General features: G+C 41.6%; 1 protein-coding gene and 1 long non-coding RNA gene across 2 annotated transcripts; both read left to right on the forward strand.

The window, feature by feature from the left end:
- The first annotated feature begins 8,331 nt into the window (after nucleotides 1-8,331).
- On the forward strand, nucleotides 8,332-16,700 carry LOC128901909 (leukemia inhibitory factor receptor-like). The gene is made up of 7 exons (XM_054184054.1): nucleotides 8,332-8,413; nucleotides 9,133-9,253; nucleotides 11,299-11,447; nucleotides 14,247-14,408; nucleotides 15,226-15,402; nucleotides 15,673-15,894; nucleotides 16,654-16,700. Exons 1-7 carry the CDS (start codon nucleotides 8,332-8,334, stop codon nucleotides 16,698-16,700), a joined length of 960 nt encoding a protein of 319 aa, XP_054040029.1.
- Nucleotides 16,701-23,977: 7,277 nt separating this feature from the next.
- LOC128902070 (uncharacterized) lies at nucleotides 23,978-24,953 on the forward strand. Its single transcript, XR_008463608.1, has 3 exons — nucleotides 23,978-24,116; nucleotides 24,270-24,340; nucleotides 24,765-24,953. It is a non-coding gene; the product is annotated as an uncharacterized LOC128902070 (long non-coding RNA).
- The last annotated feature ends 1,926 nt before the right edge of the window (nucleotides 24,954-26,879 follow it).

The following is a 26,879-nucleotide window of genomic DNA, read 5'->3' on the forward strand; positions in this document are numbered from 1 at the left end:
AGTGCCTCACCACCCTCACAGTAAAGAATTTCTTCCTAATATCCAATCTAAATGTACCCTCCTTCAGTTTGAGGCCATTACCCCGTGTCCTATCATTACACTCCCTGATAAAGAGTCCCTCCCCATCCTTCCTGTAGGCCCCCTTTAGGTACTGGAAGGCTGCTATAAGGTCTCCCTGGAGCCTCCTCTTCTCCAGGCTGAACAACCCCAACTCTCTCACCCTGTCCTCATGGGAGAGGTGCTCCAGCCCTCTGATCGTCTTTGTGGCCCTCCTCTGGACCCGCTCCAACAGGTCCATGTCCTTCTTGTGCTGAGGACTCTAGAGCTGGACACAGTACTCCAGGTGGGGTCTCACCAGAGCAGAGTAGAGGGACAGAATCACCTCCCTCGATCTGCTGGCATTACTTCTTTTGATGCAGGCCAGGATGCAGTTGGCTTTCTGGGCTGCAAGTGCACATTGCCTGCTCATGTTGAGTTTCTCATCCACGAGCACCCTGTCGTGGTTTTGGCCGGATTGGCCAAGCAGAACAACAGATGGCCCTCCCTCCCCTCTCTCCAAAGACAGGAGAGGAAGAGATAAGGAGATTTAGGAGTTTAGAAAAAGAACTAAACTACTTTAATGAAAATAATGATAAATAAGAAAAGAGTAAATAATAATAGAATAATAAAAATTAAAGGAAAAAAGTATACAATATATACAAAACTGTATCCAGCTCCCAGGATGACGATTGCGTCACCAGCAGACACAGGGAAAGGCCCAGACTGGAGTCAGCAATGGACAGGAGCTGAATTCCGGAACTAGAGTCAGGAGTGCTCGGATCGGGATCAAAGGCAGACGAACAGACAGGGTCCTCCTCAGACGTCGGCCATTGAAGAAAAAACAAGCCAGAGCCCCCTTGCCCCTTTGATCCCTCAGCTTTTATACTGAGCGTGATGCATATGGGCTGGAATACCCTGTTGGTCAGTTTTGGGTCACCTGTCCCGTCTGCTCCTCCCTGCAGGTGGGACCCCTCTACGCTTCTCCGCTTCCAACCCTCTAACAGGGCAAAACAGCAAAGTGAGCTGACCTTGGTTGTTACAGCAATAAGTCTAAGCAAGAGCCTCTGTGCATACCATTCCTTGGTATAATCAGGTCTTATCAGTCTGAGAGTGAACAGTTTCTGAACAATATGCTGTTAATTTCAGAGAGTTTAGTCAGTTAGAAGAGGCCCAGCTAAAAAGTAAAATTACAAAACAGAAAATTGGTTCTGTTTTACCTCAAACCAGGACACACCCCCAAGTCCTTCTCCTCGGGGCTGCTCTCAAGCCATTCTCCTCCCAACCTGTATTTGTGCCTGGGATTGCCATGACTCAGATGCAGGACCTTGCACTTGGCCTTGTTGAACTTCATGAGGTTTGCACAGGCCCACCTCTCAAGCCTGTCCAGGTCCCTCTGGATGACATCCCTTCCCTCCTGCATGTTGACCATGCCACACAGCTTGGTGTCGTCAGCAAACTTCCTGAGGGTGCACTCAATCCCACTGTCTATGTCACCAACACAGATGTTGAACAGCACTTGTCTCAGTACTGACCCCTGAGGAACGCCACTCGTCACTGGTTTCCACTTGGACATTGAGCCATTGACTGCAACCCATTGAGTGTGGCCATCCAGCCAGTTCCTTATCCACTGAGTGGTCCATCCATCAAATCCATGCATTTCCAATTTAGAGACCAGGATGTTGTGCGGGACAATGTCAAACGCTTTGCATAAGTCCAGCTAGATGACATCGGTTGCTCTCTCCTTATCGTATATTCAGTACCTCAGCCTTCTCCATATCCTGGGTGACCAGGCCTCCTGTCTCCTTCTGGAGAGGGCCCACATCTTCCCTAGTCTTGCCTTTACCCCTGATGTACTTATAGAAGTTTTTCTTGTTATCCTTGATGTTCCTGGCCAGATTTAATTCTATCTGGGCTTTAGCTTGCCTAACCTGGTTCCTGGTCACTCGGACAGTTTCTCTGTATTCCACCCAGGCTACCCGTCCTTGCTTCCACCCTCTGTAGGCCTTTTTTTTTTTTTGCTTTTGAGCTTGTCCAGGAGCTCCTTATTCATCCATGCAGGCCTCCTGGCATTTTTGCCTGACTTCTTTCTTGGGATGCACTGCTCCTGAGCTTGGAGGAGGTGATCCTTGAATACTAACCAGCTCTCTTGGGTCCCTCTTCCCTCCAGTACTTTTTCCCATGTTACCCTGCCAAGCAGGTCCCTCAGGAGGCCAACATCTGCTCTCCTGAAGTCCAGGGTAGTGAGCTTGCTGTGCGCCCTCCTCGCTGCCCGAAGGATCTTGAATTCTACCATTTCATGGTCACTGCAGCCGAGGCTACCCTTGAGCTTGACATTCCCCACCAGCCCCTCCTTGTTGGTAAGGACAAGGTCCAGCATGGCTCCTCTCCTCGTTGGCTCCTCTACCATTTGAAGAAGAAAGTTGTCATCGACATATTCCAAGAACTTCCTGGATTTTTGTGCCCTGCTGTGTTGTCCTTCCAATAGATATTGGGGTGGCTGAAGTCCCCCATGAGGACCAGGGTCTGTGAACGCGATGCTGCTCCTATCTGTCTATGGAGGGCCTCATCTGCTCTGTCATCCTGGTCAGGTAGCCTGTAGCAGACCCCTACCGTAACGTCCCCTGCCGCTGCATTCCCTTTAATCTTGACCCATAAGCTCTTTGTTGGGTCTTCATCCATCCCCAGCTCCATGGACTCCAGCTGTTCATTGACATAGAGGGCAACACCCCCTCCTCGTCTTCCCATCCTGTCCTTCCTGAAGAGTCGGTATCTGTCCATTCCAATGCTCCAATCATAGGAGCCATCCCACCATGTCTCTGTGATGCCAATAAGATCGTAGCCCTGGAGGTGTGTGCACATCTCTAACTCCTCTTGCTTATTTCCCATGCTATGTGCATTTGCATAAAGGCATTTCAGTTGGGCACCCAATGAAGCTGGTTTCTTGGTTTCCCAGAAACGTGTACTTCTGGCATGGTCTTTCAGATAGGGGAATTTTTGGGAACCTTTCTGTTGGCAATAATAGGACATGTAATTTGATAAATACATTTTTATCTGGATATAGGAGTGTTTTCTTTCACTTTGAAGGTTAAATTAGTATCTTTGGGCAGAGCGTTCTCCACCGGCAAAGCAGAATAATTTTTCTTCTAGCGATAAGATTTTGATCTTGGCACATACTTAGCACCTGCATTTCTGCCTGGCTGTATTTGGGATGATGGCTGTTCAGTATTGCTGAAAATATAGTCTGACATCAGTCTCTACAGATTTTGGTGTTGTGCTATATAATCATTTTCCTTGAGAACTTTTAATGTTCCATTTGATGGTAAATTATTATTGTGATACCTTTAACCGTGGAGGAAAAACAAATAAATTTTAACTTGAGAAAATTTATTGGCAAACAAATTTCTTCTGTTATGTTTAATACATATGGTTTTAATGGTTTCATGGTTTCATCTAGTACCCTCTGCTTACAGTTTCCCTAAATCTTTTGTCTAAACCGACTTTTTAACCTTTTCTTTTTAGGTATCTGCTTGTGGAACGCAAAAATAGGCATGAAAAGTGTGGCCACTGATCCTCAATTCATAGATTATTTTTTTTAAAACCAAATCTGGAGGGTTGTGACTGGCAGATGAGACTGCTGTCAGAAAGCAGGCCAGAAAGATTTTTGATTTTTTTAAAAATCTGATTTGTTTGTTTGTTTTCAAAGTGATTTCCAAGCACTTGACAATTAAATACATTTGGAGACCAGAAAACTCAAAAGTAGAACAAAGCTTTGGGGAACTGAGCTGTTACAATTGACTAAGAAAATACTTTTTTTTTTCTTTAAAGAGAATTGAGCATTTGGTCAGCTATGCTTTAAAAGATACGCAGAACCAGTTAAGCCAAGAAATACATAATATGGAACACAGTCAGTATGAGAGATACCAGTTATCTTCTGTTTTTTGCTTTGAGAGGTTAAGTCTAAAGACGTTGGGAATGTCTTGGCATGTCAGCATCAAACAGCTGGTGCTGCACTTATTTCCTCAGCTTGTCACAGAACCTTTACCTTCTTTACAGCTGACAAGGTTCTGAAGGAAAGTTGTCCATAGATATTTTCCCAGGCAAACATTATTGACTTGGGAGTACTTTTCCTCTCTTATCTGTCTGATCCACCGGTAGGTGCACTGTATGCATCAAAACATTTTTAAAAGTAATTTAAAAGTCCACAGTATATATTGAGCTATTTTAAATAAGGGCCACCATCCATTGGCTTCAGTAATTAAGAATCTGAATCTAATTGTTTCTTTGTTAGCTTATCTGCATAAAAAGCAATTTAAAATTACTTCTTTCTGACCACAGGCACAAGGGGCAGTTCCTCTGCACAACATAAAGCCCTGAGCAGAAGTCAGGACATCTCCATGTACTGTAGCTTCCAACAGTTATTGTGGAATCCTGTTTTTAGCAGCTGCTCTTAAATATGGGCAATTATATACTGAAGCCTGACATGTTTTTGCTGTTGGCATGGCATGAATTTGCATGTGAATACTTTTTTAGGTACATACACAATGTCGTTTTTTAGCATAGATTTATATGAGGCTTTTTCCTTATTTTAAAATTTCAAAAGTGAAAGATCTTTTCAGGAAAGGTCTTTAAGATGAATTTGCTGTGCAAATATGCTAAGTCAGGAGGTTTGCAGTCCATTTGAGGATGAGATTGGAGTCTGAAGTACTAGATAAACAGCTATGTGGCAGCTTTATACAGTAGTATCCGGGGCTGGATCCCAAGCTGAAATTGAGTCAACAAGGACTGAACGTTGAGAGAAAAGCAAATATGGCATGGGCTGTGTAAACACATACTATGCATAGGTTTGCCTTAGAAAAGTTCCTTCATTGCGCTTGATAATGTTCAAGCCTCAGGGGGCAGAAATATTTCAAAGTTGACAATACAGCAGATTTGTTCCACAGAAAAATGTTCCAGGAATGATCAGAAATCTAGAAGCTGGGACTGGGAAATGGTGAAAAAAATTGGAGATGTTTAAGGGAGAAGCTAGTAGAGACCTGGTATCAGTCATCTTCTATGTAAAAGGTTGCTGCAAGGCAGATGGTAAACTGCGCTTTGTCTGCTGGAGATAGGACAAAGTAATGTGCTTAAAAGGGAGCAAGAGATAGTTGTGTAGCACATTGGGAGCACTAATGATAGTGCCAGTGAAGTGACACAAATAGATTGCCCGGGGAGATGAGATTGTAATGGGATGTACTTTTGCTGTTGGTTTTTAAGATGGACTTCTATTAAAAATGGTTTAGTTACAGTTGCTCTTTCTAGTGGAGAGACTGGTCTGACCCCCTTCATCTCGTTTTTTAAAAATAATGACTTACAATGTAAAGACCTTTACACTTAGCAGCAACTGCTCCTGTTGCGTTCCAGCCAGTCCTGGTCAAGGTTTTGCCTTCCTCTGACAATGTTGAGCTCTCTTGTCCTAAATAAATGTCTGCAATTCCTGCATTGTCCTATGCCATTTTAAGAGTACATCTACCTAGAGGATAACATGCTTTTCATATCTCTCCAGAGTAAGGAAAAACCTCCATGTCTCATTTGAATTAGTCTTGAACTGATGGAAGGCAGCTTTCATTCAAAGAAAGTGAACTTCCTATTTTAAAATTACTTCAATTATTTTGTAACTTTATAATTAAAACAAGCCTATAAATGGAGATCTTTTCTCCTGACCAATGGCATTTAATTATGGGACATGAGACTTTGAATCGCCAACTTTTCAGCAAGCTGTAAAATGTGTATGAGAAGACAAGAGCCAGGGAGCCTACACTTCTTACGAAAGATTGTGGTTTACAAGACACTCATCATGCTCTGTGTGAAAGTACATAGATTCCTTTAGGTGCCTGACTGAAACAGAAACTAAAACTGTGCTTGAGTTAGGAGAATTTGGTACGACTTGAATTTCTTGTAATTCACTGATATAATGTTACTCTTAAAACTTCTGCAGTCAGGGGACTACTCAGTAAACTATGTATTGAAAGAGTGTGCAGAAAATCAGAAAATTTTCTTGAACCACACACACGTGTAGTTGCTGAATCTACCTCAGAAACCTGTCATGACCAAACAGGTTTTGCACAATCCTGTACAGATAATGTGTTTAGAAAGTGAGAGGTTTGTGATTTAATTAACTTCACAATGCAGTTTTCTCTCCTTCAAGTGGCATCAGTGCTTTCCCTTTTTTCTATTCTTTCCTTGGCTTTTGCTAGCTAACAGGGGACTGTCAACTAATTTTGATATAAAACTTGAATTTTGATTACGGGCTTTTCTGCAAACCAGAAATGGCCTTTGAAGAAATACCTGAAGTACTCACAAACAAACAGTTATAATTTACACGTACATATCAAATGGAAATCAGTCATTTTGTACATGTAAACCCCAGGTCTGCCTAAGTAGTCTTCACGTTTTTGATGAAGTGAGAGGTTTGTGAGCAAAGTTTAAACCTGGAGCTGACGTGTCGGTTTTTCATTAGTAACATGGACAAATATGATATGAAGCCCCTGAGAGATGCCAAAATGCAGTGGGGGATTCTGGCACTGAGATTATTATAAGTGTTGGCAGGTTCTTGATTCATCTTTACCTGAACATGGATTTGTCAACCCTCACTCTTGATTTGGCCTTTAACAAGTTACACAGCATGGATATTACAGCTTAGGAATATATAAAAAGAAGACCCAAATGTGTCTGGGGGTAGTATAGCTTAAATTATTGTGTGTTTAGCAAGGTCTTCAGGTGGCTTGAGAACATGGTGAAAATAAAATAATTGTTAAGTTTTAAGGGTGTTTCTTCCCTCCAAATGTAACACTGACCTTTACCATAACAGCTCTCGGCTCCTGTGCTGCCTGGGCTTTTCCCTCAGTCTGGTTATTGCAGATAAGAGAAGGGAGAGAAGTGGCCCCTTGTGAACAGCTCTGGATTATTTGACATAGTGCCAATACATTTCTCTTTGCACAGTGCAGACAGATTGGTGAGGGACAGAAGAGCATTTGTGGCATTTGCAGCTGTCCCTTGAGGGAGACTTCCTAAAAAAAAAAAAAGTAATTAAAAATATATGTTTGTATTGCAAGGATGAGGGAGCATCCTCCTGGTGGTGCAGAGAACTTCAGTGAAGGGAGGCTTCTTTTAAAATTACAGAAACTTTTAGACAAAGTCTGTTATTCTGACAATGATGTACATCTAGTTTTGGAAGAGACTTCTAAGACAAGGTCAGGAGCCTTTCCACTTGAGACTTTTAAAAGAAGTAGCCTGGATAAAATGTGTGTTTTAGAAAACTGCTCTGTAGGAGAGACTGTCTCAGCTATGTTCTTAATGTGAAAATGGCCCAGTTCCTGTTGTTTGTCACTGAGAGAAGGCCCCTTGCTGCCTGGGAGTTATGGTCTCTGTGAGGGTACTCAAGTCTTCGGAGCTTTCAGGTAGCAGGGAAACAATGCATCAGGGATTGGGTGGGCTTTAGGAGACGCTTTCCTGCAGTTTTCTTTCTGAGAACAAAAACTGATGGTGGCTGATGTGCGGGTGGAATTGAATGTGTTCCCCAGATCCCACTGAACAGTTGAACTTCTCTTTGGAAAACATGCAACCCATTAATCTTCAAAGAACACATTAAATGTAATATTCTAGATAATTTTTACCCTAAGGTAAATATTTACAGCAACAAGTATCTTTGAGTAGAGAAACGGCTCTCGTTTTTTTTCTTTTTTTTCCTGGGCGATCAGATCTGGTTCTGCAGTGTCTAGGGCATCCCATAGCTTTGAGTAGCAACAATATGAAGAGTGAGCAGATGGGAGAGGAAAGCAGATGGGAGAGGAAAACAGATGGGCTCTCCTGTCCCCTTAAAGCCATATCCAAAACAGGGGATGTTTCCATTCATGATATACAGGACCATTTGTGAATGTGACATTTCATCTAAATTGAAGAGACCTCTTCTAGGGGAATACCTATTCTGTTCTGGCCTCAGATAGTCCTGAAGCAGGCCTGTGGACAGTTGAATTTTACATGTCTGATTCTTGAGGTTATCTTTGAAATGCGTCGCTGAAAACATATACATGTGGTTGGGACAGTGAAAAAGGTTTACTCGTCAAAGAAAGGAAAGGAGTTGCTATGCCTGGGAGCAGCACTTGCTCAGTGCTTGTTCATTGCAGTATATGGAACAAAAAGTGGCGTTTGTGGAGCACCAGATGGGGAATTTCAAAATCATTTTTGTTTTTGTTTTTAATTTTAGATCTGACCAGCTTGTTGGAAGCTGCTGTTCTGAAAACAAACAGTAGAAGAATGTGGAAGAATTCAAGCCTCCGCTGCCTTTTTGCACTAGCTATTTTATGTTTAAGAAGCTTAATATATAGCCAAGAGATAGGTGAGTTTATTGCAATGTAATTAGATAATTACTTTTTCTTTGTAGCTTCTGTACTGACACCATTTAATTACGTTGCTTTCCTACCATATGTATGTTCAAAAACCATCACCTCTGTGGTCCCACACCATCCTAGGGATGGAGGTACTACCAGGCCTGGTCTCTGCTTTCCAGCACCCAGTGGCATCTTGTAAACCAGTGCAAAGTTGGGTGTTAAATTCTCCATAATGCAACTGTGATAGTCTGCATATTTGGTTGGTGTAAATATCTTCATTGAGACCTTCTTGCTGTATATGTTGTCTGTCTGCGACAATTTCACACATTATCATCAATTACCTTTCTGTCATTAATTGCCCTCCATGTGGAGGGACAATGGAGGAGAGCAAAAAAACTCATTAAGTTTATCATCAAAGCTGCAGTTCTGCCCCTGGCCCAAAGCCTGCTTATTAGGCTAGGCTAGGAACGGCTATTGCGGAAAGAGACAGCTGCCTGTGTCATTGCACACAAGTATAAACCCAGATTTTAGTTACTTCTAGAAATCTGTCAGTCTGTGGCTGTCTATAATCAGGCACACAAATCATTCAACAGTTCTAAAATATTGGCCAGACATGCATGCAGTAAAAATGAAAAAAGAATGGCTGTATATGTGAACAATAGCAGTTATTTTACAGTTGGTCATTTCTGAACTGCAGTTTGTGACTGTATTTCTTATATGATTTTAGGTTCTCTGGGAGACCCCCAGAATTTGAAATGTGTAACACACAATTTATGTAAAATGGCCTGTACTTGGGTTGTCTCTTCTAAAGGAAGACATGGACAAACTGACTTTTGCTACACTACCAAGTAAGTCCCCTGTATACCTGGTTGAAAACTACCAAAGTGTGATGAAAGTATAGTTATTCCTCAGTCACTGCCCATGGAATTTGTGATGCTATTGTTTCCCAGCATCTCCCCATCAGTTTTCTTCAGATGGTGCTCCCTCCACGTGGTGTTAACTCAGGCAATGGTGGGGTTTCTGGCAAAGTCTTGTTTCATGCTAACAATTTTCCTGCCAAAATCTCCTGCTTGCTCTCTTCAAAGGACTGGAAGATACTCTCATTTACTCAGACTTCTCTGTGTGTCTGCCTAGCCCTTGTTCACAGTTTTCATAAGGGACATCTTCATACCAAGTTCAATCCAAAAGGAAATGATAGTTGGAAGAAGCAAATCCTGATGTTATGGGTTAAAGCAGTAGAATATACGACATAAGTCTTGAGATTCACATGTGGAAAAGCATGAAAAATCTCTTGGTGGCTGTCTTATAACCTTTATGAATTTAAAGCTGTCTGGAGAGCATTGTATTAGAGGAAACATGAAAAAGATTCCACAATTATAATAGCTTTTCTGAAGTGAGTGCCAGTTGAAAATTTCATGAAATGTTAAAAAAACCTGAAATCTGAAGTATGTTTTTCATTAATGAGAACTACATGTGCAATTCCACATGCTGTGGGTCTGCCAAATACTTATCATGTGCTAGGGATGAGCTCAAATTCTTTTTGCATCTTGATCCTGCCCCCAGTCCAGATATTTGTACTGTCTTTTTTCCTGTAAATTCTGCAGGCAGCCCAGACTTGTCTTTGGGGTCCCAGGGCTTGGCTGCACTTCTTCCACCTACATGCTTGATTTTCTGCATCTAGTTATTCCTCATGCATTGCCAGCCATCATTTCTGTTAAAAAACCCCAACATGTATATGTGACATTGCGACCAGAGTTCAGGAGCGCAGAGTTCACGAGGTACTGCCCTCTAAACAAGAACAGCCATGTAACTGGTGCTGTTTCTCCTTAGCAAAGCAGAACAGACTTGGGGCCCTGAAGCAGAGAGGCTGAGGGCTGAGCTTAGTACAGACCTCCCTGAGGGAAAAAGATTTTGTTTTTCAGCTGCCTAAACATCCTCTAATAATATCTCCGTACAGGAGAGGAATAGCCTTTCCGAGCACTCAAGTCTCAGTTGGCCTTCACTAGCCCAGTCTTGCATGAATCTTAAAAGTTCAGCCCAAGCTCTTGACTCCAGCCAATGGGAGTTCTAGGGTCCTGTTCCAGTTCATAAGCGAGTAACAGTCCCTCAGCATTAAGTCTGGCATTGTTCTCTTTGCTTTCCTTCCTTCCATCATTCCCCCGAGAGGAAGATCTGGATTTTTCCAAACATTTTTCCTTTCTAGTTGCATATTAATGATTATGAGCAAAGGGACTTGACCCATTCATTATTGTTTCCTGTATGTATCTACAACCTCCAGACAAAGGCCAGATCACATTGTGCTGAGCACTGCACAAACATTATGTGCAGACTGTATTTCCATCTGGGATCTTAGCAGTTCTCTCCCCTGCCCTCTGCTCTTTCCCTACAAGCTGAGCAGCAGAAGGGAGCTAAAAGATTGTTCTGAGATGGGGACACAGATGGGTGAGCCTACTCTTTGCACCCATATGCCATCACTTTAGGAAGAAATGAAGGGAGAGGGAGTCAGGAAACATAAAGGGAGGGAGAGGTACTGTTGGGTTTGTGTTTTTTTGGATTTTGCTTATTTTGAAATACTGTGACTGGAGGTTTCAGAAATGTGTCTTTTCGTTAAAAAGTCAGTTTTTCACTTTGAGGTGTTCTCTTAACAACTGGGTAGCTGCATTATACAACTAGTGCAGAGTCTACCACTATGATAAAAGTGACTTGAAAGACAAGGGAATGCCTGTTAATCTGATACTAACCAAAACCCATGAAAGTCTTACTCCTTTACAGACTTGATATAGAGCTCTGTTATATGACAGAGAATTTGTGTTTTATTAGTGTCCTAGGAATAGGACTTAACTTGTCTTAGCTTCCTATCAGTTGAAATACCTGCTTAATCCTGTCTTTTCAGTGACCTACCTCCTCTAATGTGTTTTAAAACTAAGGAGATAAGGGTCGAGATTCCAGTCTCAGAGAGCTCCACCATGGTGACAATAACCACAAACAGCATTTCTGCTGATTTTGCTACCAAAGATTGTGAAATTCATGAGAAAGACATCTGTAAGCATCAGGTTTTATGTGTGTACATAAGGACTTTATACTGTGATTAACAATGCTCCAGAAATGTATATGCTTGCAGTTTTCTTTGTCAGTGTTCCTGTATGTAAAATGTTGATGTGATGAGTCCATATGAATCTACCATACATAATAGGTTGGGTTTTCTTCCCCTTCAGGGGAAAGAAAACCTCTTTATCCATAGATCATAGCAGAGAAATCAAGGGCAGAATGTGAGGAGGAAAACAAAGTACAACACCATTACATGCCCCTAATCACTCTTTGCCTTTGTTTTCCTAATTGTAAATTAGGAAGAATTTGTAAACAAGTTCCTAATCTACATACTGAAGTATCTGGATGGAGCATAAAGTGCATTTGCTCAGACTTGACTTGGGAAAGGCAGAATAAACTTCCTAGTGCCTGTTCTCCCATCTTAAATGCTGAACTGCTACATAATTAAGTAGTTTATTCCTGCAATTTCACAACATTTTAAAGGCAGTTATATCATATCTCACTCCTGACAGGATCATATTTTCTTAATATATGACCAATTTATCGATTCTGTTGAAATGTATATGAAACTGAGCAAATACGTTTGTGCTTGTGTGGTGGGCTGACCCCAGCTGGATGCCAGGTGCCCACCAAGCTGCTCTGTCACTCCCCTTATCAGCTGGACAGGGGAGAGAAAATGTAACGAAAGGCTCATGGGTCGAGATAAGGACAGGGAGATCACTCAGCAATTACCGTCACAGGCAAAACAGACTCGAGTTGGGGAAAATTAGTTTAATTTATTGCCAATCAAATCAGAGTAGGGAAATGAGAAATAAAACCAAATCTTAAAACACCTTCCCCCCACACCTCCCTTCTTCCTAGGTTCAACTTTGCTCCTGATTTTCTCTACCTCCTCCCCCCGAGCGGTGCAGGGAGACAGGGAATGGGGATTGCGGTCAGTTCATCACATGTTGTCTCTGCCGCTCCTTCCTCCTCAGGGTGAGGACTCCTCACACTCTTTCCCTGCTCCAGCATGGTGTCCCTCCCACAGGAGACAGTTCTCCATGAACCTCTCCAATGTGAGTCCTTCACACAGGCTGCAGTTTGAGGTGCAGTCCTTCAGGAACAGACTGCTCCAGCATGGGTCCCCCGTGGGATCACAAATCCTGCCAGCAAACTTGCTCCAGCATGGGATCTTCTCTCCACAGGTCCTGCCAGGAGCCTGCTCCAGCACAGGCTTCGCATGGGGTCACAGCCTCCTTCAGGCACATCCACCTGCTCTGGTGTGGGGTCCTCCACAGGCTGCAGGTGGATATCTGCTCCACCATTAACCTCCATGAGCTGCAAGGGGACAACCTGCCTCACCATAGTCTTTACCATGGGCTGCAGGGGAATCTCTGCTACAGTGCCTGGAGCACCTCCTCCCCCTCCTTCTTCACTGACCTTGGTGTCTGCATAGTTGTTTCTCTCACATATTCTCACTCCTCTCTTCTGACTGCTGCTGGTGTTGTACAGGGGTTTTTTTCCCCTTTCTTAAATATGTTACCACAGAGGCGCTACCACCGTCGCTGATTGGCTCAGCCTTGGCCAGCGGCGAGTCCGTCTTGGAGCTGGCTGGCATTGTCTCTATCAGACATAGGGGAAGCTTCTGGCAGCTTCTCACAGAAGCCACCCCTGTAGCCTCCCTGCTACGAAAACCTTGCCATGCAAATCCAATACAGTTGCATCATATTTGAGTCACAGATAAATTAGACTTCTTTCTACTTCCTTCCTCACAAAGGAGGAAGCTGTAAGCTGAAGATGGCATTGACCCCATCTGCCACACTTGCTCATAATTTAGTCTTTGGTTTCAGTTTGCCTGCTTATTCTTTTAGTGCAGTCAAAATCTAAAGTCAATACCACTTCTTATCCATGGCTCAGTTTTCACTTGAGAGCAGATCAGGAACTTTAACAAAATGCAACTCAAAAATATGTGTGAAACACACTGGGTTCTCCAGCATCTTGCTCTCTCAGGTTCTTCGCAGGTTATCTTGGGTAGCACGTTGACTGTGCTGAACACTTTGCAGTCTCTCAGAGCCTTGTCCAGGACCAAAGTTGGCTAAATCACACATTTTAAAAACAAGATTTATCCTGCACCAGGCCCAGTTCCACTTGAACTGTCACAACCCTTGCCTGCTTCTCAGCCTCTCGCTCCTCTTGCTTCACCACCACCCATTCATAGAAGAGATGCTTCTGTTTAATCTCCCTGTCCTGTCCCCATCACCGTGTCATGCCTTTAATATTTCTTGTAGCTTAAAATCACATCCCCAAGATCCTCTTCAGAGTCTCATATGAGCTTCTTCCACCCTGTGCTTCTGCTCTTCTTTCTCCCTATTCTTGCTTTTATGTGAGTCCTCTCTTCCCTGCTGGTCTCCAAAACCTACTTCTTTCCTTTGGGGAAAGACTCCCGAGATGTGTTTTCGTGTACACTTCAAAGACTGTCACCCTGTTTCCTTTATCTCTGAGGCATTGAATGAAGGTTGTGAAAGATATGATGTCTTCCTTACTATGCATTATGAAGAGTCATATTCATGATCAGTTACTCACATTTCTGCATGCTGAGATGTTAGAAGAAAATGCTACCTGTGCTTTCCTGGGAACTTTCATGCTCTAGTAATGACAGAGCCCATCTTGTTCTAATTACAGAGGTTGAGTTATATGTTTGTATGGCTACTAGCCAGTTCAGAGCAGAGATTTGACTGTTAAACACCTGTAGGGCTAGTGTTGCTGACTAATGACTTGAATACGGGCTTTTTTTCCCCTCTCTTTTTCAAGCATTTGTTCCTCTCACTCCACACGTTCTTAGTTTAACACCTGAATTTTCAACTTTCACATTAAGTCTTAAGTGGAGTGATAATGAATCAGTCTTCCCATATGGACTGGATGCTTTTTGGCAGATTGAGATACTCCATAAAGAAGCAATGGAAAAAGTCACACAACTAAGTCCTTTTCTTCCTTTATGAAAAATATATATACAATTTTTGCCCCCGCTAATGTTCTGGGAGGTCATTTGAAGAAAGATGAGAATAATGCAGACTGTAGAGCTTTGCAGAACCTGAATGTAGTCATACTGCTTGTAGGTAACTTCTTGTTAAGTTTCAAAGTTATGAAGACAATGAATGCTATACTGTCAGTACTTATTCACAATCACAGCATATTTTTTTTTAATTCAGTACAGATTTTTTATATTAGAAATTGCTTATGAATTTGGCAGATATTTTACACCATTATCTCTGCTTTACTTCTCCAACAGTGTCTCAAGTCTTGGTGGTCTTTGAATGTTCAGTTTGCTTTTTTTTTTGCAACCACAGTTTTTCCAGGCCAATTTATAGCTCTGTTCTATAATTTTTAGGAACGAAGAAAAGATAAAATGTGCAGCCTGGGACTAGTATTTAGAAGAGTTTAATTTTGGAAAAGTTGGAACATTTCCCTGCCTGGGAAAGGCACAGAATACTGTGATGCAATATATACTGTTTTAAATGCTTGGCAAACTTCCTGTTCACCCTCAAATGTCTGCCCTCTAGTATTTCTGGCTGGCAGTCTACCTGGCTGGTGGGCTGTTTAACATCTTAGGCTTTTGTCCAAGTAAATTCACAACACAACTGAAAGTTAGATGGGATATTCCAACCATCTATTGGGATTTTATGACCTACTTCACTTAATTTGCCATTCTGTTGACACCTGGGAGGTTATATGTCATTGCTAACAGGTGTTCATAAATTCTGTCTTGGTTGATTTTTTGGGAAAACTTTGTAGGTAACTTACTACTCAAAACTGACTCATGAAGACATCATTCTTTCTTGGAACTGGAAATCAGATATGCCTTTGGAGTGTACATCACACTATGTGAAGATTCACTGTTACATTAATGTAACACAGTTTGTTAGCCACAAGGACTGGAGTGACTGGAGCCCAGTAGAAGAGGTCCCTGGTATGTTTGTTCCCTTGCCACCACATGGACTTTGATTGCTTTATGAAAAGTAAGCCAAAGTCAGAGGAAAAGTGTTAGGCAGTGATGGGATGCTGCTTTTGGGGATGTTTTGATTAGAGAAATAATGCAATTATTAGTTAATGAAACCTATTAAGTAATGATTTGTATATACTAGAGTGCTCCAGAGTCACATTTTAGCTGATCAGCACCATGTTTATAGAAAATTGTTCATGTGGGTTGGTTTGTTTGCTGTTCTTCCTTCTCTGCTAGGAAAAGATACCGAGCCCAATGGGAGTAGGGTGTTTCCTCAGGACACCGTGGTGGCAGTAGGTTCAGATGTGACAAATTGTTGTGTCCATGACGAAGGACAGTGGATACAATGGATTGTTTATGGACCAGAAATATACCCAATGATACATCTGAGCAGTTGGAGCGGTGCAATCAGAGTGCTAAATGCCAGTGCTTCAGATACCAGTGGGACAAATGTAGTGTGTATACTGTCTGAAGATCATAGAATCATAGAATCATAGGGTTGGAAGGGACCTCTGGAGATCATCTAGTCCAACCCCCCTGCCACAGCAGGGTCACCTAGAGCAGGTTGCACAGGAACGCGTCCAGGTGGGTTTTGAATGTCTCCAGAGATGGAGACTCCACCACCTCTCTGGGCAGCCTGTTCCAGTGCTCTGCCACCCTCAAAGGAAAGAAGGTCCTCCTCATGTTTTGGTGGAACTTCCTATGCTCAAGTTTGTGCCCATTACCTCTTGTCCTGTCCCCGGGCACCACTGAAAAGAGCCTGGCCCCATCCTCCTGACACCCACCCTTTAAGTATTTATAAGTGTTGATAAGATCCCCCCTCAGCCGTCTTTTTTTCAGACTGAAGAGACCCAAATCCCTCAGCCTTTCTTCAGAAGAGAGGTGTTCCAGTCCCCTAATCATCTTCGTAGCTCTCTGCTGCACCCTCTCCAGCAGTTCCCTGTCCCTCTTGAACTGGGGAGCCCAGAACTGGACACAGTACTCCAGGTGCGGCCTCACCAGGGCAGAGTAGAGGGGGAGGATGACCTCCCTCGACCTGCTGGCCACACTCTTCTTGATGCACCCCAGGATGCCATTGGCCTTCTTGGCCACAAGGGCACATTGCTGGCTCATGGTCATCCTGTTGTCCACCAGGACTCCCAGGTCTCTTTCCACAGAGCTGCTCTCCAGCAGGTCAGCCCCCAACCTGTACTGGTGCATGGGGTTATTCCTCCCCAGGTGCAGCACCCTGCACTCTGATAGCACTTGCACATAATCTGAACTAAGACTGCCACTGTGGCCTCTTGTGTTAGTGCCCCTACTCTAGGGCAGCTATGTGGATATTATTGTGCTACCTTTTGGGGAAAAGTGTATGAGACTTGAAATAAGTGCTCTGCTTAGTCTCACGTTAGCATGGTTACCCTCTCTGTTGGGAACACTGTCCATCTTTTCCAGAACGCATTCAACACCGCTCTAGTATGGGAGCAAAGAACAAGATTTAAAAGAAAAAAATGGGCACTTCCAAAGGAAGAGAACAAGCCATTCGGGGCTTGCTTTAACTTTCAAATTCAGGGTGGAATTCATGCTAAAGGGAACATCTCCTTGACATGACTTGCTTGGAGAATTCAAAGCAGTGGTGGGGCTGGCATGTAAGAAAATGTGACGCACAGCTGACAGCATTCCTTCATTGCTCAGCAGCTAAACTGACACTCAGAATTTTGGAAAAGTCTTGGCAAAGTTTCAATGAAACACTTCCAGGTCAGAGCCTGGAGCTTGTGAACATATTTGCATGTGATTTACCAGATTATTCACCCACATAGAAGCCTAGAGAATTGTTAGTCAGATGAGACTTATAATAATTATCCATCTGTTTTATTGGGATTTTTTTGAAGCATATTATTTATATGGTTGGAGCATAATTATTACCATATATTTGTGAGGTACACAATCTAGACCCAGCAGAAATGAATGGTGATGCTTTCAGGAAGTTAGCATCCCAACTGTCACACTAGGATGGCAAAACATCAGCTAACTGTTTTGGTTTCCTTTCATGCTACAGATGCCCCTGATATTCCCCAAAACCTCAGCTGTGAAACATCCAACTTCCTGATAATAAAATGCACCTGGAAACCAGGAAGACCCAGTGGACTATACGGAAAATGAAGAACAAAGTACAGTTTATTTGAAAGGTAAACCAATTCATCACTAAAAGGAGTAAAAAGGTAGAACTGGAATATATCCATTCCTCCCTGTGACTTAATGAACCATGCCTGCTTAAATGACATAGTCTTCATTGTTTAGAGCCTAAAATACTTTTCAAGAGTTTGTGGAAGTTGGAACTAAACTCCAAAACCAAAATTGGACAATCCTAGTCTAGTTCTGCAAAATTGCATTGGGAATTAAGGGTAGCTTTTCCCAAAGACTTATGCCATATAGATTTATGACAAAATAAAGGGCTAAGTGTGTCAGACTGCTGCCAATATGTGGATAGGAATATGAGAATACAGGGAGATGGTGGGAGTCATTCACTGATATTTTTTTAATTTTTTTTTTTTATATGCAACCTGTGTCAGCTCATCTGTCAGATATTTACTGAGCTTCTGCTATGCAGGGTGACAGAAACTCACTGAGGAACAATTGTAAGACAGGCCATGGGGCATCGCCCAAATGTTACTAGGGAAAATAGTAATAAGCCTATACCCATTTTCCTCCCAACATCAAGAACTAGATAATGTAGAGCAGGCAAAGTGCATATTACGTGGAAAACATTGGAAGGGACAAATAACACTGGCATCATACACAGAAAGAAGTGAAGGCTGATATTCCACTGGTTTGTCTAACATTCTAGGCCATGCAAAGCTTCAAAAGCAAAGAATCATTGTTTTAGAATAGCACTTGCAAATAGGATTCCTTGGTGGTTGTGATCAGAAGTTGACGAGGAGTTAACAAAATTCCTGTGTTGAGGAGGCTTCCCCATCATGTCAAAGGAGCAGTCGGGGAAGAGAGCCAGGAGAGGCCTGAGTCACACGAACTGATGGGAAATAGAGTCTCATGGCGTCTTTGAAGCAAGTCAGAGGGAATGAGGATAGAGTTATGGTCACACATGTTGTCCAGGATGCTAATGCTAAAAAAGTCGGTGGGTAGGGTGCAAAGAGGTGGACAAACCAGAGCAGGTATTCAAAGGAAAGGAGCTCCAGTCACTGGCTGCCCATATTCAGCTCAAAAACGAGGATGTAGTTCAGACTCGTTTTGCTCAGCCCAAAGCTGCAAGGAGATGAATGTGATGCATTTCAGGGTAGATATTCTCATCCTTGTTCTCAGCCCACACTGAGCTACTGAAATGAAGAATATGGTGTGGAGAGAGCTCAGCTAGAACACAATAAAAATGCCCAAAGGAAGAAATTAAACTTGTGCTACTGAATGAGAGGTTTATGCAGATTGTAATTAAAGCAACTTCTATATATGTACATACATACAAATATACACTTTGGATTTTACCCCTAAAGATGTAACTCTGTTACCAGACTGCCTCTCCTGCTTTTGATTTAAAAACGGCTAGGACTAGTGGATGTATCCCAGGTAACAAACCTTAGTTTAGATTTGGCAGGGTTGACAGAAAGATGTAATGCACGTCAGTCACATCTCCCTAGTTCAGAAAGCAACTAAGAACATTCTTTAAATGCAAATGTATGCTGATCTGAACAAAGATACTTTAAATCAGAATCTTAGTTTTGACTTGTGAGGTGGTTTTACAGGACCTACCTCTTTTCCAGGCTTTTGAGAAGTGAGAGGATGGAAATGTTATGCTAGTGGAAGAGGAGAGTTTCATGCGAGAACAGGGCAAGTCATGACTGATGCCACTTTAACCTGCGTGGTGGTGTTAGATATGCCTCTGCAATCAAATCATTCTGTAAGCCATGTGTCAGTGAACCCATCATTCTTTACTGTGTTTTCAGTCTAGACTTCTGACTGTTGCTAGAAATTATCTTATTAAAATTGTGTCATCCCCACTTTTTACTTTGAAGAATATCTGGTAAAAATGTTTCATGTGAAGTAAATGAAATTAACAGAGAGTGTGTCTGTGACTTTCCAGTACTGGATGATCAAAAAACCTATGATTTCATATTAGGTGTCTCAAATCCTATCAGGCAAACTGAGTCATCACTTTTGGTTGATTTAACTCAGAGAGGTAAGCACCTAAGAATTACAAAGGCAAAAAGATACGTTTACTGCATGCTAAACATTTATTTGGTTTGGGTTCGGAAGAACTCTGACATGGTATACTTGTCATTAATTTGCTTTATTGTCACCAGTGTTTTGCCATTTTCAATAATTTGAACTTAAAAAAAAGAAAAGAAAGCTTAGGACACATCCTGAGGCAAAGATTAGGTGTACAGGGAGATGCCAGTTCTCTACAGCAATGCTACCAGATTGGATACATTGCTGTGTGGATAAATGCTACTTGCAATTGAATAATTAGCCAGCTGATGTTTATGTATTATGTCATATTCTATTACGCATTAATAATTAAAATTTAGGTGTAACTTTATGAACTGTGAATGACCCTGTATTTCAGTGCCTGCTTATAGGGCAAAATATTATGCAGGTTTACAACAGCAGGATTTGGAGCATAAAAAAAAGTAGCACTAAAAGGTAAAAGGTAATAGCAGGAGTGGTTTGTAGAAAGAAATAACTTATTTCAATAGACCTTCAGTATAAACAAGGAAAGGGAGAAGATGACCACCTTTCTGGTGCTGTCTTCCTCGTCCTTTTCCATCTGCCTCCACAACTACAGCTGAGGATTCAGGGGTTCCTAATGGTTACAGCATTCTTTTGTTCTCTCTGAAAAACTGAATTTGAAATTGAAGATGGTGTGATTTTTTGTTCATGTCCCAGTTCAACTAGCCTGAGATTTGAATTGTCGGAGTAAATCGACAGGTCCTAGAAAAGCATAATTTGTTTCTGTTAATTATAAACTGGGATGGTTTTCACCCAGTCAATATAACTGTTATTTCCTATTTGTTTCCTTTCCTTTCTTTCCCTCACTGTGCACTTAATTCCCAACATAGAGTACATATTTCCTTAAGGGTAACTGGACCAATCCCAACAGTAAAGATATTTTTTCTCTGATAGCTACGAATAGTAGTACTGTATATACTTGAAAAGTTCCATGAAGGGAGTTTTGGGGAGGGAGAGGTCATTCAGGAGTCCTACCCTGTCCCAGTCTGCAGATTTTAAGTTCTGACTTACAAAGTTCCCAGAAGGTGAACAAAGTTGGGCGAATTTCATCTGTCACTATGGTCCTCTGAAATAGCCCACCTTTCACTTTTTTGATAAAGTCAGTAGGAGGGGAAATGTTTTTCTGTGTCTCCAACTCCTTATCATACATGCCAGTACACGCATCCTTAAGTAAATCTGTTCCTGTGTTTGATAGCTGAGAAGAGCATCAGGAATTAGACTGCTTGCGGGTGCCTTCCCAGCACCAGCTGTCCTAGTTGCTGACTGGATCATTTATTTATCCTTCTGATTCTCTTTGAGCTTCTAAAAACAGATTTTTCTGAACTAAAATGAATGGGTTTTTTTTTCTTAGAACTGAAGGTTTTTTCTTTATTTTTTTTAAGTTCATCCAAAAACTCCAGAAAAGTTGACTGTTTCTGGGAACAGCTCTACAAGCATCCTTCTGGTTTGGTTTATAAATGGCAGCTTTGCTGAGATCAGGCTTCTGTGTCAAATTGAAATTAGCAGTGGTCACTCAACAAAAGATGGTTTTAATGGAATTTTTGAGGGCTCAAATGTTAATCTTTTTCACTGAACTAATCACATTTCAAATTCTTTTTTCTTTAAGAGCTTCATTCTAATCATCTTTTTAAATGATTTATGTGGTAATAGCTAGAAGTTCATCTACTAAAATCAGAAAAAGTTCTGCTCATCTCTGTTGTTGCCTGCTTTTTTTTTGTTAGTTTTAAACAATTTAGTGGAAAGTCAAATCACTCACCATATTATTTTGTACTTGGAGAAGGTGCATAGCGCTTTATGCTGACCCTTTAGGTAACAGTCCTTGTGCTTTGTCCTTCCTGGTGCAAACTATATTAACACACGCTTGTTCCAGAATGTGCTGCTGCCCTGCAGACTTCCACAGTGGTTGTTTCAGATTGCCTCTTGCAGTCTGTAGTTGAGTTCCCCTCCCCCAAAGAATAGTTCATTTGTTTGCTGTCAGCAATTGACATGCATGTGGTTGTAATAGGGAGCTGCTAAACCTGCTTGTATGTCAGTGATGAAGAGACAGGATAGAGAAGGATTCTCCCACTGGGTGTGTCAGTAGGTAATCTCCAGTGAAGACTTCTGCAGCTGGAGAGAAGGTGGTATTTCTGTGTGGGGTTCAGATTTTCCAGCATTCAGGCTTCCAGCTGCTGCCCAGCTCTGGTGCTCTGTGTCACTGACGGGAGCTGCATGTTTATTCTGTTGACTGACAGAGGAGCTTAGGATACTAATTTAGACACTAGCATCAGATACTGAGTGTAGGTGGTGTGAATATATATTCTTCTTCCGTATTGCCTAACTTAGTGTGGGTGGTGATCTGTGTCACTGGGGAAGCCTAATGGCAGAACTGCATGTTCAGTTGGCCTGAGGCTGACCCCCCAAATTCTCTGTTTGTGCGTTCAGATGGAGTATTTCCGACCAGCTCAGGTAGACACATGCTGAATTACCAGGTCTTGGTGCCCAGAGCCTGAATTTGTAATTTGAGCACATTAACCTCAGAGGCTGCTTTTCACAATGCTTGTTCCTCAGTTTGATTTTTAGCAGTATTCTATTACCCAGTTACATTTAGTTGCATGTTTGGCACTTGAATAAAGTCCCTCAAGCCACAGAAGCAACGCAGCTAAGATTGAATGTAATCATTATATACATTGTCTCTAAAATAATAGGGTGGCAGTTGCTCTATAATAGGGATGCATGCTCTATAAGAGTATTTTTTAAATACTTTCAAAGCACTTATAGAGTGTGGAAGCTTTAAGCTTTTATATTTTATCTGTAGTGACATGTGTTAAGTAATACCCAGTAATACCCAGAGATTAGGAACTGCAAAGAAAACCATAGACATCTTGGGAATTAACAGAAGGAACTGGCTTTTAGATGTAAATAACAGCTCTGACAGATGAGCTGTGTTGGATTTTGGTGTAGTAGTCTGAGATACCCTCAACCACAGTTGTCTGCATTTCTCTGCTCCCAACAGTTACTGCTTCTGGAGCAGTCAGCAGGGGAAACAAACACCTGAGTGTCACCTGCCCCCAGCTCAGTTAGCTTAAACTGCTAAAAAAGTAGATTTGCACATTTCTGTCTATCCAGAGTTACACTGCTCGAGGCCTGGGGCACACACTTGTTTGTGAACTCTGCTACCAGGTCAGTCATCTAGGGCAGTGGGAGATGGTAAGGTCTTACGTTGCCACAGCAGTTTGATTGACTGCACCTGTATCAGTGCCCTCAGTTACAGATACTTTGAAACACAGCAAACAGCTTGGTAGAAGCTTTTACAGCATTGTTATGTTGTCTCTGGCTGCTTAATAAAAAATGTCCAAGAGTTCTCTATAATAAACAAAAGTAGCTGTGAAATTGTTATGGGGTTTTACATGGCATTTTGAGGATGTTTTCAGAAGCTTTTCCATCCATATGAGAGATTGTTGGCTTTTTTGATATTTTTCAAGTTGTCATTTGGCTTTAGAAATGCGCAGTTAGTTGCAGCTTAAAGTCACTTAGAGTCCAGGTTTTGGCAACTGTGATGCACATGTGTTATAATTAGATTCATTAAAAAATTTTACCAGGCTTAGGGTTTCTTTAAGTAGTCACGAAACTGAAATACTACCTAGATTCATGCCGTTTTAAGAATAACAGGAGACTAGTCCTGTAATAAGATCTGTGAACAGAGATCACCTAGGTAAGACTTGGATACTATCTTTTGAAGGAAAAAGGACTGCCTGGGAAGAAGACTTCATGATAAGCATCTTGTTCAGACAGACTGTCTTTAGCATGCTTCTGTGCATGTGTCTTAGGAAAAAGGCCTTTGTCCACCCAGTTTGATGTGAATGTGCACAGTGGAAGTGCAGGTTCTGAATACCAGAGGTGAAATCCTGGTCTGCCTCATGTGAGCAGAAGTTTTGCTGCTCACAGGAAAGAGGGGGACTAAATGGGATAGATGGGAAGCAGCAGTCTGCTATTGTGTGCAGAGCTTATCCTGTTGAAGGCTGAGTGTTCTCTCTCCTTTTCATGCTTTACATCTCAAATGTGCTACCTAATGTGATATTTCAATTTCTGTGCTATATATGAATTTGGCAGACCTCTGAAAATTTTTCCTTTGTTTAGGGTGACTGCATAGGAAATATTTTCCTTTTTCATAAATTTCTTTGTAGGGCTTCATTTCAGCTTTTTTTCACTCTGTATTCTTGGGGAAAAATATCACCTTTTTAGGTGTTGACTTTCAGCATAATCTAGGAGCAAAAAATATATAAATATCATGTCAAATTCCATACATTTTTAACAGCACAATGTCTCCATGCCTGGTGGAAAATTCTCAACTTACATGGCTCAGCTGAACACATTGCACCCATATACCAAATATCAGTTCAGAGTGCACTGTTCGGCTGATGACCACTTCTGGAGATGGAGTGACTGGAGCAGGACAGAGGAACACACAACACTGGAAGCCCGTAAGTTTATTTAATTCTTTGATGATAAAATGTTGAACTTGTGAAGCCATATATTTTAAAGTTAGCCATCTAAAAAGCTTACTTTTTGATAGATAGTAAAATTGTCTACTATGTAACTTGGAAAAAAAAAACTTTTTTTTTTTTTTTCCTTAGCTCCTGCAAGAGGACCAGATATCTGGAGAGAGAGAAGTCCTTCTGGAAAAAGTCTAAATATCTTTTGGAAGGTAGATAGGACGCTTAAAGTTTTAAAATATTATGTACTTAACTATGAAAAAAACTTTTTTTACACATTTGTAAATGAGTGAAGTTTACAGTCAATAAATTGGATTGCTTTTCTTAACTTTTTATAGAACCATCCATTGAGACAAATATTTTTCCACAAATTAGAATGTTATTAAAGTTTTATGATTTAAACATTGCATTGAGAAGCATTTCACATGAAGGATTAAATTTTTAATACATTCTGGCTGAAAATGAAAAACTTACAAACTTATGCGTTCCTTCTCAAAGTCACACTGAGTAACTGTCTTTTCTGCCTTGTAGTCCTATACATTCATCAGACTAGATCAGGACATTAAATTCATATTATCCTATGTCTTCTTTTGTTTATTTCATTTGGGTTTTAATGTGCTCTTTGTCCATTCATAGCCCTTATCCCTTTCTGAAGCCAATGGAAAAATAGTGTCTCATGAAGTGTCCTGTTACCTGCTGGAGACACCACTGGAGTATAAAGAAGTCACCGAACCCTCAAACAGTACTGAGATAAAACTTGGAAAAAATGACTGTGTAATTACTGTTGTAGCCAAAAACCATGCAGGTTTGTCTCTCTCTTCAAGGATAACGGGCGTGGAACTTCCAAGTGGTGAGTGCTTCCAGCAGAGAGCTAAACACCTTCAAAGCTTGGGGAATATCTGAGAGAGTGTGTTTATTGAAAAATAAGATGATACATGCTTTGTTTGTTTGTGTTTGGTTTCTGTTTTTTTCCTCACCCAAATCTACTGGGTGGGGGAATAAAAAAATTGCTGCTTTACTTTTAAGGTAGCATCTTGCCAATTAATTGTGCTCCCTGCATAAAAAGGAGGGTGATAGTGTGCAGTCTCTGCAACTATGTTGCACTTTTCTGGAGACCTCCCAGGAACAAGGATGAGGCTTCAAAGCATTAGTGTCCATCTCTGATGTTTAGGGAGCTCAGTTTATTTCTGTGTGTTCTTGTTGAGACGTTGAAAAGTGTTATATGTTAAAGAGAATCAGAATAAATTTTTGGCGGTGTTGTGTGGCTTTTTAAGAGAACCGTCAGTTCAATACCTCTGAGCTCTGCAGGAGAATATTAATTGGGCTGGTTGGTAAAGCATTGGCATCCTTGTACTAGGAGCTGGGGTCTGAAAAGGAGGTAGGACTTTAGCTTCCCTATTAAAACACTGTCATTCTTGCTGTGGGCTTTTCTAAAGGGAAAATAGCTGAGCCAGATAATGATTTTCTGCTCCTAACACTGAACTTGGGGAGAAGATAATATTGCATGTGGCTATTGAGAGTCCATGCTTTCCTGCACGCCAGGAAGAGTGTGATCTCCCAAAGCCCAAATCTTTAGTTCCAGATCTGCCCAATGCTCTGCAGGGAGGACAGATTTACACAGCGAAGCTCCTCTCTGCTTGTTTGCCAGGAGCATGTACAATGCTGCTTCTCCTTCCCCACCCAGAGAACAGGTATCACAGTTGCCTGTCTTGCAACTCAGGTTCTGATAAGACAGTACCATCTCTCGCAGGAACAAATGTTCTTTGACTGAGATTCACTTTGAGAGAAAAACTGAGTTTGTTTCTATGCAAAGGAAAACCATTGCTCTTAATGTTTCTTGTGCTTCTCCAAAACACCAATACCTAAAATATATTCTCAATCTGCTCCTTGGAGGAAAAAGTAATTGTATGGGACAGTTGAACGAATGAAAATGCTTTTATAGCTCTCCTTCAGCAGTAAGAGACCAGACACAGAACTAGACTCTGGGAGTCAAGGAGGTCTCTGTAATAGGTTTGTGGTGTGGGACGTCTGATAGTAGCTTTGTGTTCAATTATAGTTTTCTCTCTGATGTCTGAGGTTCCCTTTGGTGTTACCCAACTTGCACTTGTTGAAGATTTGCTCCCAATTTGGTTATAGGAATTATCTGAGTCACTGACTGGAGTAATGAAAGATGACTCATTTGCTGAACTGGATGACATTTCTGCCCAAACATCTTTTCTGTCTGCTTCCTGTGTACAGTCTGTAAGTGCTTTTAATGTCCATAAGAGAGCAGTGGCTCTGAAGCTTGAGATCTGCTGTGAAAACACAAACAAAGGGTAATCTGCCTTAATTAATTTGTCACCATCTCTGAAAAGTGCTCTGCAGAGAGTCGGGGCATATAATCTGGCTGTTACAGGCTCTCCTACCACAGTAATACTGGAGTAGTTATTTCTACTAGTCTAGGTTGCAGCTATAAATACACCAAAATGAGCAGTACTGCCCTGGGTGAATTACTAGTCATCTAGCACAGGAAATAAAATTGAGAGTTGTGTATTTAAGCATTTTTTAGAGAGTATGTGCTCACGGTCAGTAAAAAGTCTTTCCTGTAAATAGGAAAATTAAAGCAGTCTAAATAGAAATATGCTCTCTTACAGCATCATAGAACTGTGGTTTCACTGGATGTGTAATAGTTTTTTAGGGAAAAGTATTGAAAGACTTCTGGAGTTGCCTTTCTAATCATGTGTGTCTGTCTTGCCATTATCAAGCTAGAAA

Source organism: Rissa tridactyla, chromosome W (assembly GCF_028500815.1).
Source record: "Rissa tridactyla isolate bRisTri1 chromosome W, bRisTri1.patW.cur.20221130, whole genome shotgun sequence".
Lineage (NCBI taxonomy): Eukaryota > Metazoa > Chordata > Aves > Charadriiformes > Laridae > Rissa > Rissa tridactyla.

Excerpts from the sequence above, each read along its gene's own strand:
- LOC128901909 (XM_054184054.1), top strand. The coding sequence starts at position 8,332 with ATGTGGAAGAATTCAAGCCTCCGCTGCCTTTTTGCACTAGCTATTTTA. Across the intron at positions 15,403-15,672 it reads CCCAGTAGAAGAGGTCCCTG|GAAAAGATACCGAGCCCAAT; the intron begins GTATGTTTGTTC and ends CTTCTCTGCTAG. Across the intron at positions 15,895-16,653 it reads CAGTGGGACAAATGTAGTGT|GTGCAGCACCCTGCACTCTG; the intron begins GTATACTGTCTG and ends ATTCCTCCCCAG.